Source organism: Trachypithecus francoisi, unplaced genomic scaffold (assembly GCF_009764315.1).
Source record: "Trachypithecus francoisi isolate TF-2019V2 unplaced genomic scaffold, Tfra_2.0 Lachesis_group8, whole genome shotgun sequence".
Taxonomy (NCBI): domain Eukaryota; kingdom Metazoa; phylum Chordata; class Mammalia; order Primates; family Cercopithecidae; genus Trachypithecus; species Trachypithecus francoisi.
In genome coordinates, this window is record NW_022681473.1 from 64,714,749 (window position 1) to 64,726,871 (window position 12,123).

A 12,123-nucleotide genomic window follows, 5' to 3' on the forward strand; every position below is an offset into this window, starting at 1 on the left:
ATTTGTTTAGGGAGTTTAGAGACTTTTGAAGGAGATAAGAGGGATCTAGTTACTTTGCTCCTGGTTGCAGATAAGCATCCCCTACATTCCGGGAACTATCACATGCAGTAGTGGCTATACTTATGGACTACTATGATTGAAGTGGCTGCTGGCTTCAGTGAACACTCACTATAGTTGACTCTTCCTTCCCACAGTTATGCGATGCCAACCAAAACCATGGAAGTGTTACATTTGCAGGACCAAGGGAGCAAAATGTTACTGGACTCAGTGCTTACCACCCATGAGCGAGTGGTTCAGGTAGGCACTCCAGGAGAATAAAAAATGTATTTGCTTCTCCTGGTTCTTTTCTCTGTCCACTTTTTCACTTTCTGTTATGCTCTTTGCTTTCTTGAATAATGGGGTATTCTCCAGTGTTCAGTTATTGATGCCTCCATCTCTCCTTTTATAATACCTTCCCCCTATGCAGTCTCATTCATTCTTTAGGCCTCAGTGACCATCATTTAATACTGATAACCCCCAGATGTATACATCTGTTGTCCTGATCTGTTGGCTGAGGCTTGAAACTTGATACCCAGTTGTCTACTGGCCTTCTCGACTTTGATCCACAGGAGTCCTCCCTGCACTTCATCTATGCAAAATTAGTTGTAGAGGGACTGATTTTCCTGTTTTTCTGTAACCCTCCCCACCTTTGAGCCTAATGTGTCACCCTTCTTTGTCCTCTGATACCCATTCATTCACCAAATTCTATAGCTTCTACCTTCTAAAAATCTTTCAGATTCATCCACTTCACTTTACCCCCATACCAAGCGATCATATCATTTTCCTGCTTGAAACCCCTCAGTGGCTGCCTTTCTTTGATCTCTAGTAGTTGTCCTCTTTTCTTCCTGCAGATAATGATGGGTGCCAACCACACCACCATGAGGACACCCAGAGGTATTAAAAATACACAGCTTGCCAGCTTTATCATCATCCCCCTTTTAATAAGAGCATTAATTGATATATAATGGGCACATCATACAATTTACCAATTTGAAGTATACAATAAAAATGGTTTTTAGTATATTCAAAGAGTTATGCAACCATCCCCACAATCAATTTTAGAACATTTTCATCATGCTAAAAGAAACTATGCACCCATTAGCAGTCACTCCTCTTTCTTGGTCACCCTAACCCCTTGCAGCCACCAATCTACTTTCTATCTCTGTGGATTTATCTCTTCATTTAAATGGAATTGTACATTAAATGGCCTTTTGTGTCAGGCTTCTTTCATGTTGAGGAATGTTTTCAAGGTTCATCTCTGTTTTATTGGTACTTCATTCCTTTTTATTGCCAAATAATATTCCATGGTATGGGTGTCACCCTTTTTTTTATCCACTCAAGGAACATACAGCAAGGTAATAAAATGAATGTTAAATTTAAGTCTAAATATGCTAATTTAAAAAATAACTAAGTATAATATTTGGCTTTTAAAATATTATCAGGACTAAATTATTTGTAATATATCCTGTGACAGATCTGACATGCCAGAAGCCCATAGAATAGTTTGAATGCTTTAGGTTGGTACTCAGGTGCCTTCATGATTCTTCTCCTGCTTTTCCTCTTCACAGCCCATTTACTCCAGCCACACATGGAGCTAGGTTTTTTTTGTTTTTGTTTTTTGAGAGACGGAGTTTCACCCTTGTTGCCCAGGCTAGAGTGCAATGGCAAGATCTCGGCTCACTGCAACCTCTGCCTCCTGTGTTCAAGTGAGTCTCCTGCCTCAGCCTCCTGAGTAGCTGGGATTACAGGCATATGCCATCATGCCCAACTAATTTTGTGTTTTTAGTAGAGACAGGATTTCTCCATGTTGGTCAGGCTGGTCTCAAACTATGGACCTCAGGTGATCCACCCACCTCGGCCTCCCAAAGTGCTGGGATTACAGACGTGAACCACTGTGCCCGGCCAATGGAGCTGGTTTTAATTTCCTAACACTCTTATGCCCCCACATTTTACTGAATGTTGTTTCCTCTGCCTTCGAAATCCTCCACATGACTGTTGAATTCTCCTAGTTTACTCCTGTTTTTCTTCAAGATTTCATCAAGATACTAACGCTTCTGGAAGCTTTTTTTGACCTTCCTTGGTTGAGTTGGGTAGGAATTTTTCTTGTGGGTCCTTGCAGCCCCCCTGCCTGCCCTTTCATCATACATCTGATTCACCTTGGTGTTCTTAGCACAGCGTTTGACACCAGTCAGGTCCTGGTATGCGTGGATATGGGCAAAGCTGAGTTGAATCTGAAAGTCAGTGTGCCCAGGCAGGTGATTCATGCCTGTAATCCCAGCACTTTGGGAGAATAAGGCAGGCGGATCACTTGAGGTGAGGAGTTTGAGACCAGCCTGGCCAACATGGTGAAACTCTGTCTCTACTGAAAATACAAAAATTAGCCATGCCAGGCCTGGTGGCGCATGCCTGTAATCCCAGCTACTCAGGAGGCTGAGGCAGGAGAATTGCTTGAACCCGGGAGGTGGAGGTTGCGGTGAGCCAAGATCGTGCCATTGAACTCCAGCCTGGGCAACAAGAGCGAAACTCCGTCTCAAAAACAAAACAAAACAAAAACAAAAATTAGCCAGCTGTTATCTCAGCTGCTTGGGAGGCTGAGGCAGGAGAATTGCTTGAGCCTGGGAGGCGGAGTTTCAGTGCGCAGAGATGGTGCCACTTCACTCCAGCCTGGGTGTAACAGAGCAAGACCCCGTCTCAAAAAAAATAATAATAATAAATAAATAAGAAAGTCAGCCTGCGCTGGGTGCCATGGTTCATGCCTGTAAACCTAGCACTTTTGGAGGCCAAAGTGGGAGGACTGCTCGCAGCCAGGAATTTAACTAGTCTGGGCAACATAGCAAGACCCTGTTTCTACCAAAAACTAAAAATAAAAAATTAGCCGGGACTGGGGGCACGTGCTTATAGTCCCAACTACTCTGGAGGCTGAGGTGGAAGAACCACTTGAACCCAGGAGTTCAAGGCTGCAGTGAGCTATGATTGTTCCGCTGCACTCCAGTCTGGGCAACTGAAAGAGACCCTGAACTTTAAAACCTCTTGGTCCAGTAATGACATCTAATGCCCACAGGAGCAGATATTGGCAGTGACCATCTCAGCACCTTGCAGATGGCAGGAGAAATCCTGTAGAGGCCAGGCTCAGAAACCAGTTTTGGTATTAATCTTCCACCCTTGGGCTCTCCAGACTCTACTGGAGCTGGCATTTGAACTAATACATGTCTGCCCAGTTACCCCCTTTTCAGCTCCTCCCACCTCTTAGAGCACCTTCTTTCATTTTGCAGATCAGCGGTTTGAGTGCTACGTTTGCAGAAATTTTCTTGGAAATAATCCAAAGCAATCTTCCTGAAGGAGTCAGACTGTCAGTGAAGGAGGTAGGTGCTGGTTTGAGAAGAGGCCCCTGCTGGCCTGCATATGCTCAAAATAAGGATAAGAACATCTGGGCTGGGCGCGGTGGCTCAGGTCTGTAATCCCAGCACTTTAGGAGGCTGAGGCGGGTGGATCACGAGGTCAGGAGATTGAGACCATCCTGGCTAACATGGTGAAACCCCGTCTCTACTAAAAATACAAAAATTTGCCAGGCGTGGTGGTGCGCGCCTGTAGTCCCAGCGACTCGGGAGGCTGAGGCAGGAGAATGGTGTGAACCTGGGAGGTGGAGCTTGCAGTGAGCCGAGATTGTGCCACTGCACTCCAGCCTAGGCGACAGAGTGAGACTCCATCTCAAAAAAAGAAAAAAAAAAAAGAACACATCTGGACTGGCTTTAGAAAGAACAGAGAAATGTGGATAATGTGGCCTAAATAATAATCAGAAAAGTTGTATACTCTGATGACACTGTGATCATTAGTCCAGCTTCTGAGGCATCAGGGATGATGCTTTGTGGCCTATGAGTGCTGAGTTTCGACACAGCATCCTGATGTTGGTGGTGAGCCTATGAGGCCCCAGAATTCTCTCCTTTCAGACAGTTGTGTGGAAGAACATGGGTTAAGATAGTATATGGTGTAATAAATCAGAACACAAATAGGAAAATATATGTTAGAGAAAAGGTTCCTGGATCTTCAAGGCTTGACTGTAGCTTGACTAAATATATTTCATAAAGAATGCTAGTCAATAGGATGTTTGGTCAGGCATGGAAAACTTGGAGAACATTAGGAATCTTAGCCTAAATACTGAGTATTTGGGTCCAATTGCCAAGATGATCCTTCTTATGACACAGATGTATAAGGTCATCTTAGATTGGTACCATTTGCTCTATCCAGCTCTGCTTGTTCTGAGTCTATGCTTGTCAAGCTTCTTCTGGTTAGTATTTGGGCTTCATACAGATCTGGGTACAGCTGCCTTAAAACAGTCCAATCCCTGTTTGTTTTATTTCCTATGTAAATAATTTTGGTATTCTCTCTCTCTCTTTTCAATGCTTCTATTGTGATAGTTATAGCATTTTGACATTAAATCTTCATATATCTGTCTTTTCTAACTAGACTGCAAGTTCACTGAAAGCAAAGAGGAAATCTGATTCCAGTTTGAATCCTCTATACTATACTATACTATACATACTATACTATAAGTCTGCTACATAGTAGATAATAAAAGTTACTTGAATCTGAATGATTCTCTACAGAGCTGGTTCATGGTCCCTTTCTGGATGCTGTGCATATCTGGATAGCTAAAAGCTCTGCAGTAATTTCCACTTATTTTCTTTTTCTTCTCCTTAGCACACTGAAGAAGATTTCAAGGGACGATTCAAAGCTCGACCAGAACTGGAAGAACTGTTGGCCAAGTTGAACTAGCTACTGTAGACTCTTTCATGCCTGCAATGGTCATATTGAGTGCCAAGGAGAAGGGCTTACTGGGTAGTCAGAGTTCATCAGGAGACCTGACCCTTAGATTTCATAAGTACCCATTCCCATAGCCAGTAATGTCCTCACTCCTCTGTGGCATGGCTGTACTTGCCATTTGTTACCACTTATCTATGAGGCAACCCTTGTTATCTTCCATCTAATAAAAATCTGCTGCTGATATGTATATGTATGTGTGTGTGAGAGAGAGAAATTGGCCCATCCTGTGGAGTATCTTTAAGAGATTCTATATTCTGGCCAGGCACAGTGGTGCATCCCTCTAATCCCAGCACTTTGTGAGGCTGAGGCAGGAGGACTGCTTGAGGCCAGGAGCTTGAGACCAGCCTGGTAACATTCTGTCTTTACCAAAAACATTTTTTTTTTCAAGACGGAGTCTCGCTCTGTTGCCCAGGCTGGAGTGCAGTGGCATGATCTCGGCTCACTGCAAGCTCTGCCTCCCTTGTTCACGCCATTCTCCTGCCTCAGCCTCCTGAGAAGCTGGGACTACAGGCATCTGCCACCACGCCTGGCTAATTATTTGTATTTTTAGTAGAGACAGGATTTCACCGTGTTACCCAGGATGGTCTCTATCTCCTGTCCTTGTGATCTGCCCGCCTTGGCCTCCCAAAGTGCTGGGATTACAGGCGTGAGCCACAGCGCCCAGCCAAACATTTTTTTTTTAATTAGCTGTACGTGGTGGTATGCACTTGTAGTCCCACTACTCGGGAGGCTGAGGCAGGAGGATTGCTTGAGCCCAGTAGTTCAAGACTGCAGGAACTATGATTTTGCCATTGCACTCTAGCCTAGCTGACAGAGTAAGATCCTTTCTCTTTTTTTTTTTTTTTGAGACGAAGTCTCGCTCTGTCGCCCAGACTGGAGTGCAGTGGCCAGATCTCAGCTCACTGCAAGCTCTGCCTCCCGGGTTCACGCCATTCTCCTGCCTCAGCCTCCCGAGTAGCTGGGACTACAGGCGCCCACCACCTTGCCTGGCTAGTTTTTTGTGTTTTTTAGTAGAGACAGGGTTTCGCCATGTTAGCCAGGATGGTCTCGATCTCCTGACCTTGTGATCCGCCTGTCTCGGCCTCCGAAAGTGCTGGGATTACAGGCTTGAGCCACCGTGCCCGGCCGATCCTTTCTCTTAAAAAAAAAAAAAAAGAGATTCTATTTTCTCTTTGCCTGATGCTTTAGCACAGAAGCATGTTCCCCTTCCATATTTCTCCAGCTAGAGTGAATTCATCCTTTAAAGCAATCTGGCATGGTGTCCTGTAGTGAAGCAGAGGATCATAACATAAGTAAACTCTCTATGGGTGGAAGTTGGAGAGAAGGACATTTTGGCTTTGTACATGAAAAAACTCTCCAGATAGAAACAGATTCTGCCCATAACTGAAATAAAATGCTTTGTGGGGGTAATAAGTGACTTATAAGTGTTCAGGTAGATGTTACATAACTGCTAATTAAGTTACTCTGGATTGAGTTTAAGCAAAGACTTGAAAGTTGATCTTGGTCAGGTGTCAGCAAACTACTGCCCATGAACCAAATCCTACCCACTGCCTGTTTGTGTGTTTTTTTTAAAATAATATATTGAGGTGAAATTCATATATACAAAATTAAACTTTTTTTTTTTTTAAACGGAGTCTGGCTGTGTCACCCAGGCTGGAGTGCAGTGGTGCGATCTTGGCTCACTGCAACCTCCGCCTCCTGGGTCCAAGCAATTCTCCTGCCTCAGCCTCCCAAGTAGCTGGGACTACAGGCGCCCGCCAACACGCCCAGCTTTTTTTATTTTTTTGAGATGAAGTCTTGCTCTTGTTGCCCAGGCTGGAGTGAAATGGCGCGATCTCGACTCACTGCAACCTCTGCCTCCTGTGTTCAAGCAATTCTTCTGCCTCAGCCTCCCGAATAGCTGGGATTACAGGTGCCTGCCACCACGCCCGGCTAATTTTTGTATTTTTAGTAGAGATGGGGTTTTACCATGTTGGCCAGGGTGGCCTTGAACTCTTGACCTCAGGCGATCCGCCCACCTCAGCCTCCCAGAAGGCTGGGATTATAGGCATGAGCTGCCGCCGCACCTGGCCTTAAACATTTTAAACTTGAGTAATTCAGTAGCATTTATTTAGTACATTCACAATGTTGTGCAGTCACCAGCTCTATCTAGTTCCAAAACCCCTCCGTTTTTTTGAAATAAAGGTTTATTGGATCAGAGCCATGCTAATCACTTACATACTGTCTCTGGTTGCTTTAATGCTACAATGGCAGAGTTGGGTAGCTGCATGTGTATTGCCTCTGTATCATATGGGCAATGGGCAGTGTCACATGTCTTCCATTTGGAAACCTGGAAAAAATAGCAGTCTTTTCCAGTTGCTCAGTTGTTATCAATATGTGGAAGCAGGAATCAGGATTTCATAAATTGACAAGATACTGGAGCTTAAGGACTTTAGGATCCAGCCAACCTAATGGTTTCTTTTAGCTAGTACAGGTTAGGAGCCCATAGAGGGCAATTCTTTGCCCAAGGTCATGGGATATGTCACTGGCAGAGGGGCAGCAGGATTCATATCTCTTGATTCCTAATCTGTCTTTTTCTTTCACATCACTCAGGGATGAGTCAGGCTTCTTACACAGGAGGCAGCTGGATTCTGTCACCTTGGAGCTCTTGTGTCACTGACCTAGTTGATGATTTATGCTCTCACCAGAGTCAGAGAGCTTTTGTTGCTCATGGTTAGTTTGCCCTGAGACTAATGGAAGTTACTCTTAATGCCTTATCCTGGTCAGAGGGACTGGAGATATTCTGATTGCCAGAACCTCAGGGTTACAAAACAACTATGAGCTTTGACTCTTCTGGAGGGAGGTCCAGAAGGAAATGGATGTTCTTATGATCACATGGCAGTAAAACCACATGGAATACAAGTCTTCTGGCTCCAGGCTGAAAATGCCTTCCCTTCCCTCCCTGAGACAACCTGCTAAAGGAAAAGAGGCAAACAAACCTGGGTTGTGCCTGGCTTCCACATTTATTCATTTTGAAGCTGAGTTATTCTAGCCTCATTGAACTTCAGATTTCTGATCGGAAGACTGAGCATAATCCCTTTTTAGGGATTTGAGATGGAGATAATATATATAATGAACTAGTAATGCTCAGTAAATGTTATATTTCCTTCCCTTCTAAAACTTCTTTGGCATACTTTTTTAAAAGATTTTTTTCATTGAGGTATAATTTATATATAGTGACATACAGATCTTGAACATATATTTGATCAATTTTGAAAATACATCTACCTACCCATGAAACCCATACTTGTATCAAGATAAAGAACATGTCCATCACCCCAAAAAGTTCCCTCATAATCTTCTTCCCCCAAGATGGAGTCTTGCTCTGTCGCCCAGGCTGGAGTGCAGTGGCACAATCTCGGTTCACTGCAACCTCTGCCTCTTGGGTTCAAGCAGTTCTCCTGCCTCAGCCTCCCAAGTAGCTGGGATTACAGGCATATGCCACCACACCCGGCTAATTTTTGTATTTTTAGTAGAGACAGGGTTTCGCCATATTGGCCAGCCTGGTCTCGAACTGGCTGGTCTCGAACTCCTGACCTCATGATCCGCCTGCCTCAGCCTCCCAAAGTGTTGGGATTACAGGTGTGAGTGACCGCATATGGCCATCTTTCACGTTTTCTCCAAGAAGTAACCACTAACCTCGTTTCTACTGCCATAGATTAGTTTTGCCTATCTAGTACTACATATAAATGAAATACACAGTATGTATTCTTTTCTGTCTGACTTCATCCGTTTAGCATAATGTTTTATCCCTTGTGTTACATGTATCAGTAGTTCATTCCTTCAGCATACTTTTAGTTTTGAATATCCTAGTTGGGGTTAAATTATTCCTAGTAGTGCCATGAAGTCACAAGGGGTAGGCAGGAGAGAAGAAGGAATGTCAGTGGATTGAGAATCAGAATAGGTGGGTTCTAATCCTGGCTCTATCAATACATAACCTTGGGGATAAACTATTTTGGTCTTCATTTTACAAATGTGTTAACTGGCCCAGGGAGAGAAAGAGACTTGTCTAAGGTCACCTAATTAGCCAGTGGCAGAGCCAAGGATGGTTTAAGGTCACACAATTCCTAGTTGAGTGCACATTACTGAGATTTTTAAAAAAGGATTTTTATGTAGATCACTTTTTTTTTTTTTTTTTGAGACAGTTTTGCTTTTATCACCTAGGCTGGAGTGCAATGGTACAATCTCAGCTCACTGCAACCTCTGCCTCCCAGGTTCAATCGATTCTCCTGCCTCAGCCTCCCAAGTAGTTGGGATTAGAGGCACCCGCCACTACACCCAGCTAATTTTTGTATTTTTAGTAGAGACTGGGTTTCACCATGTTGGCCGGGCTGGTCTTGAACTCCTGACCTCAGGTGATCCACCCACCTTGGCCTCCCAAAATGCTGGGATTACAGGTGTGAGCCACCACACCCGGCCAGATCACTAACTTTCAAGGATAGGATGCCTGGGTAAAATGGGCAGTTTTCCTAGTTGAGGCCAGCAGATTCCTCAGCTTCATGTTTTCGTCCCTTTCCTCTGGCTGAGGATGACTTGTTCCTCCACTATGGAAGCCTGGAAATGGCCAGCTGTGGATTCTGAAAAGGTATGTTTTAGACACATTCAAACAAATCTAAGTATTTTGGTCACTCAGATACTAGCAATGCTGAGGCCCTTGGGTCCCCTCTGTTTCTAGTGTACTTAAGGAAAGCTTTCTGAGCCTGTATTGGGTGTGCCTAGAACTAATCCTGATGGAGAGACACGACATAGAGGTAGCCAATGTGTCTTGTGCTTGTTTAATCTATACTTTGATCTCTTTGTGAATTTTTGTTTTCATGTGTCTGATCTTCCCGCAATCTGAAATGATTCATTTGACTATAATAATCCCCCTGGAATAACTTTCATTCTCAGACACTTCAGCTCATTGTAGAAAATCAGCTCACCATTGAGTGTCTAGATCTGAAGAATGAAAACCCTTCAAAAGATAGCTGCTGACAGGGAAGAATCCCTGCTACCTCCTCTGCTTGCTTTAAGTCCTTGCTGAGCGAGAAGACAGCCCCAGCATTTTCTACAGGAAAACATAAGGATTCAATCTGGACTTGCTTCAGTTCTCTTTGGGTTTCTGAAGTCAGCAGCTCAAGGACTTAGTCTGGCAACTCTATGGAGAGAGGGTGGGAGGAGTATCTTCTTAGTCATGTAGTAAAACGCATTGCAGTGCACCTTTGTACCGAGCACAAGGCCAAGTACCCAGCCAAGAACCGTTAAAGGAAGAGCTAAACCATGCGTCTGCCCTAGGCCTAGCCAAGAGAGGCATCAAGTCAAGAGGTCTCTCCACTCGTCCCTGGCACCAAGTCTCTAAGCAGAGGCAACCCAAAGCTGCCAGAGTTAGATCCTATAGGGACAGGTATGAACCACCTTAAAGACCAGCTCCTAGACTGTGGGCTGCAAAGCTGAGACTAAAGAAAAACATACCAATCTATATCACTGTGGGCAACTTGCACTAATTAATTGCAAAAAGTTAATTTCCTTTTTGCAAAGTGCTGACAAAAGCAAAGTAATATTTACACAGTCAATGTGGTTACTCACTACTGTGTGTTAAGCACTGCACTGGGCACCAGATGCTTGTGCGAGTAGAGTAGAAAACAGCCTAGGCTTTAGAGCAAGACACGCTTGGGAGTCTGATCCCCAGTCTGAGCTTTATTTCCTCATCTAAAAGAGAGCACCATGTTCAGAGGATTAGAAATTAGATTAGATAATGTAACTCAGGACAGTCACTAGCACACTTAGTAGTGATGATGGTAATAGCTAATGTTCACTGAAACTTACTATGTGCCAGATGCTGTTCCTAGGCTAAACCAATATTTAACTCAATCTTTCAACAATCCTATGAGGAAGGCCTATATTAGTTTTGAGGCTTGTGAAAAAGGTACTATATTTGCATTTTTACACAGGTAAAAACAGATCCTGAGATGTTAAGTAACTTGTCCAAAGTTACAAAGCTAGTAAGTGGCATAACTAGGATGTGAAGGCAGTACATCATTGGGATTGAGAGCAGGCTCTGGAACCAGACTGTCTTGAGTTAAATGCCCAATAAATTTTAACACTTTTTATTAGCTACATATGTTTCGTTCCCTCATTTATTTGGCTTATGACATAAGAATTATCCCCATTTCCCTGAGGGAACAGGCTTAGATGGCAAGAGTCCTCTTTGCCTGATCAAATACATTCTGTGATCCACCCCGTGCTAACTCCCTATTAGAGCCAGTGTCCTCCAAAACATGCTTGCTCCACTTAGCTAGTTTGGAAGCCATCCTTCCTGCTAAAGAGGCCTTTTATGTTTCTCTCTGTTGCTATCACCCCCTCCTCCATAGCCTACTATTTTTACTCACACAAAATATACACATTCCTGTTGTAAAAGATTTGAATACACAAACAGAGTCCTTACTGATGGAAATTGACATTAGGACCATTTACTAGTATAAACAATGCTGCAATGAACCTTATATATGTCTTATAAAAATACATTTCTGGCCAGGCACAAGGGCTCATACCTGTAATCCCAACACTTTGAGAGGCTGAGGTGGGAGGATCACTTGAGCCCAGGAGTTTGAGACTAGCCTGGGCAACATATTGAGACCTGATCTCTACCAAAAACAAAAACGAAATTTCTTTATCCATGATGTAGAGCATATTTACAGTTTCCTATGTTTTGTGGCTTGTTCACTTTTTTTTGAGATGGAGTCTCGCTCTGTCACCCAGGCTGGAGTGCGGTGGCAGGATCTCAGCTCACTGTAACCTCTGCTGCCTCCCGGGTTCAAGCAATTCTCCTGCCTCAGCCTCCCAAGTAGCTGGGATTACAGGCACATGCCTGGATAATTTTTTTGTTTTTAGTAGAGACAGGATTTCACCATGTTGGCCAGGCTGGTCTCAAACTCCTCATCTCAAGTGATCCACCCAGTTCTGCCTCCCAAAGTGTTGGGATTACAGGCATGAGCCACTGCACCTGCCTTATTTGTTCACTCTTCTATCCAACTATGTGCCTCTGAGTGGCTTCCAGGTACTTTTTATTCTGGATGGTAATCTTTTCTGTTATAATTTACAAATAGGTAATGTCTACTTCATCTTTATTATTTATTTATTTATTGAGACAGTCTCACTCCATCACCCAGGCTGGAATGCAGTGGTGCAATCTTGGCTCACTGCCATCTCCACCTCCCAGGTTCAAGTGATTCTCCTGCCTCAGAC

General features: G+C 43.8%; 1 protein-coding gene across 2 annotated transcripts in view; it reads left to right on the forward strand.

Annotated features, from left to right (window-relative positions):
* MRPL48 (mitochondrial ribosomal protein L48) overlaps nucleotides 1-5,047 on the forward strand; it is a 92,546-nt gene extending 87,499 nt beyond the window's left edge. The window contains exons 6-8 of one of the 2 annotated variants that reach the window (XM_033207612.1): nucleotides 195-297; nucleotides 3,312-3,401; nucleotides 4,738-5,047. In XM_033207612.1, coding sequence (XP_033063503.1) covers nucleotides 195-297; nucleotides 3,312-3,401; nucleotides 4,738-4,812 — 268 coding nt within the window. In that variant the 3' untranslated portion in view covers nucleotides 4,813-5,047. The remainder of the gene's footprint in view (nucleotides 1-194; nucleotides 298-3,311; nucleotides 3,402-4,737) is intronic. The other variant, XM_033207613.1, reaches the window with a different exon arrangement.
* Nucleotides 5,048-12,123: the final 7,076 nt, after the last annotated feature.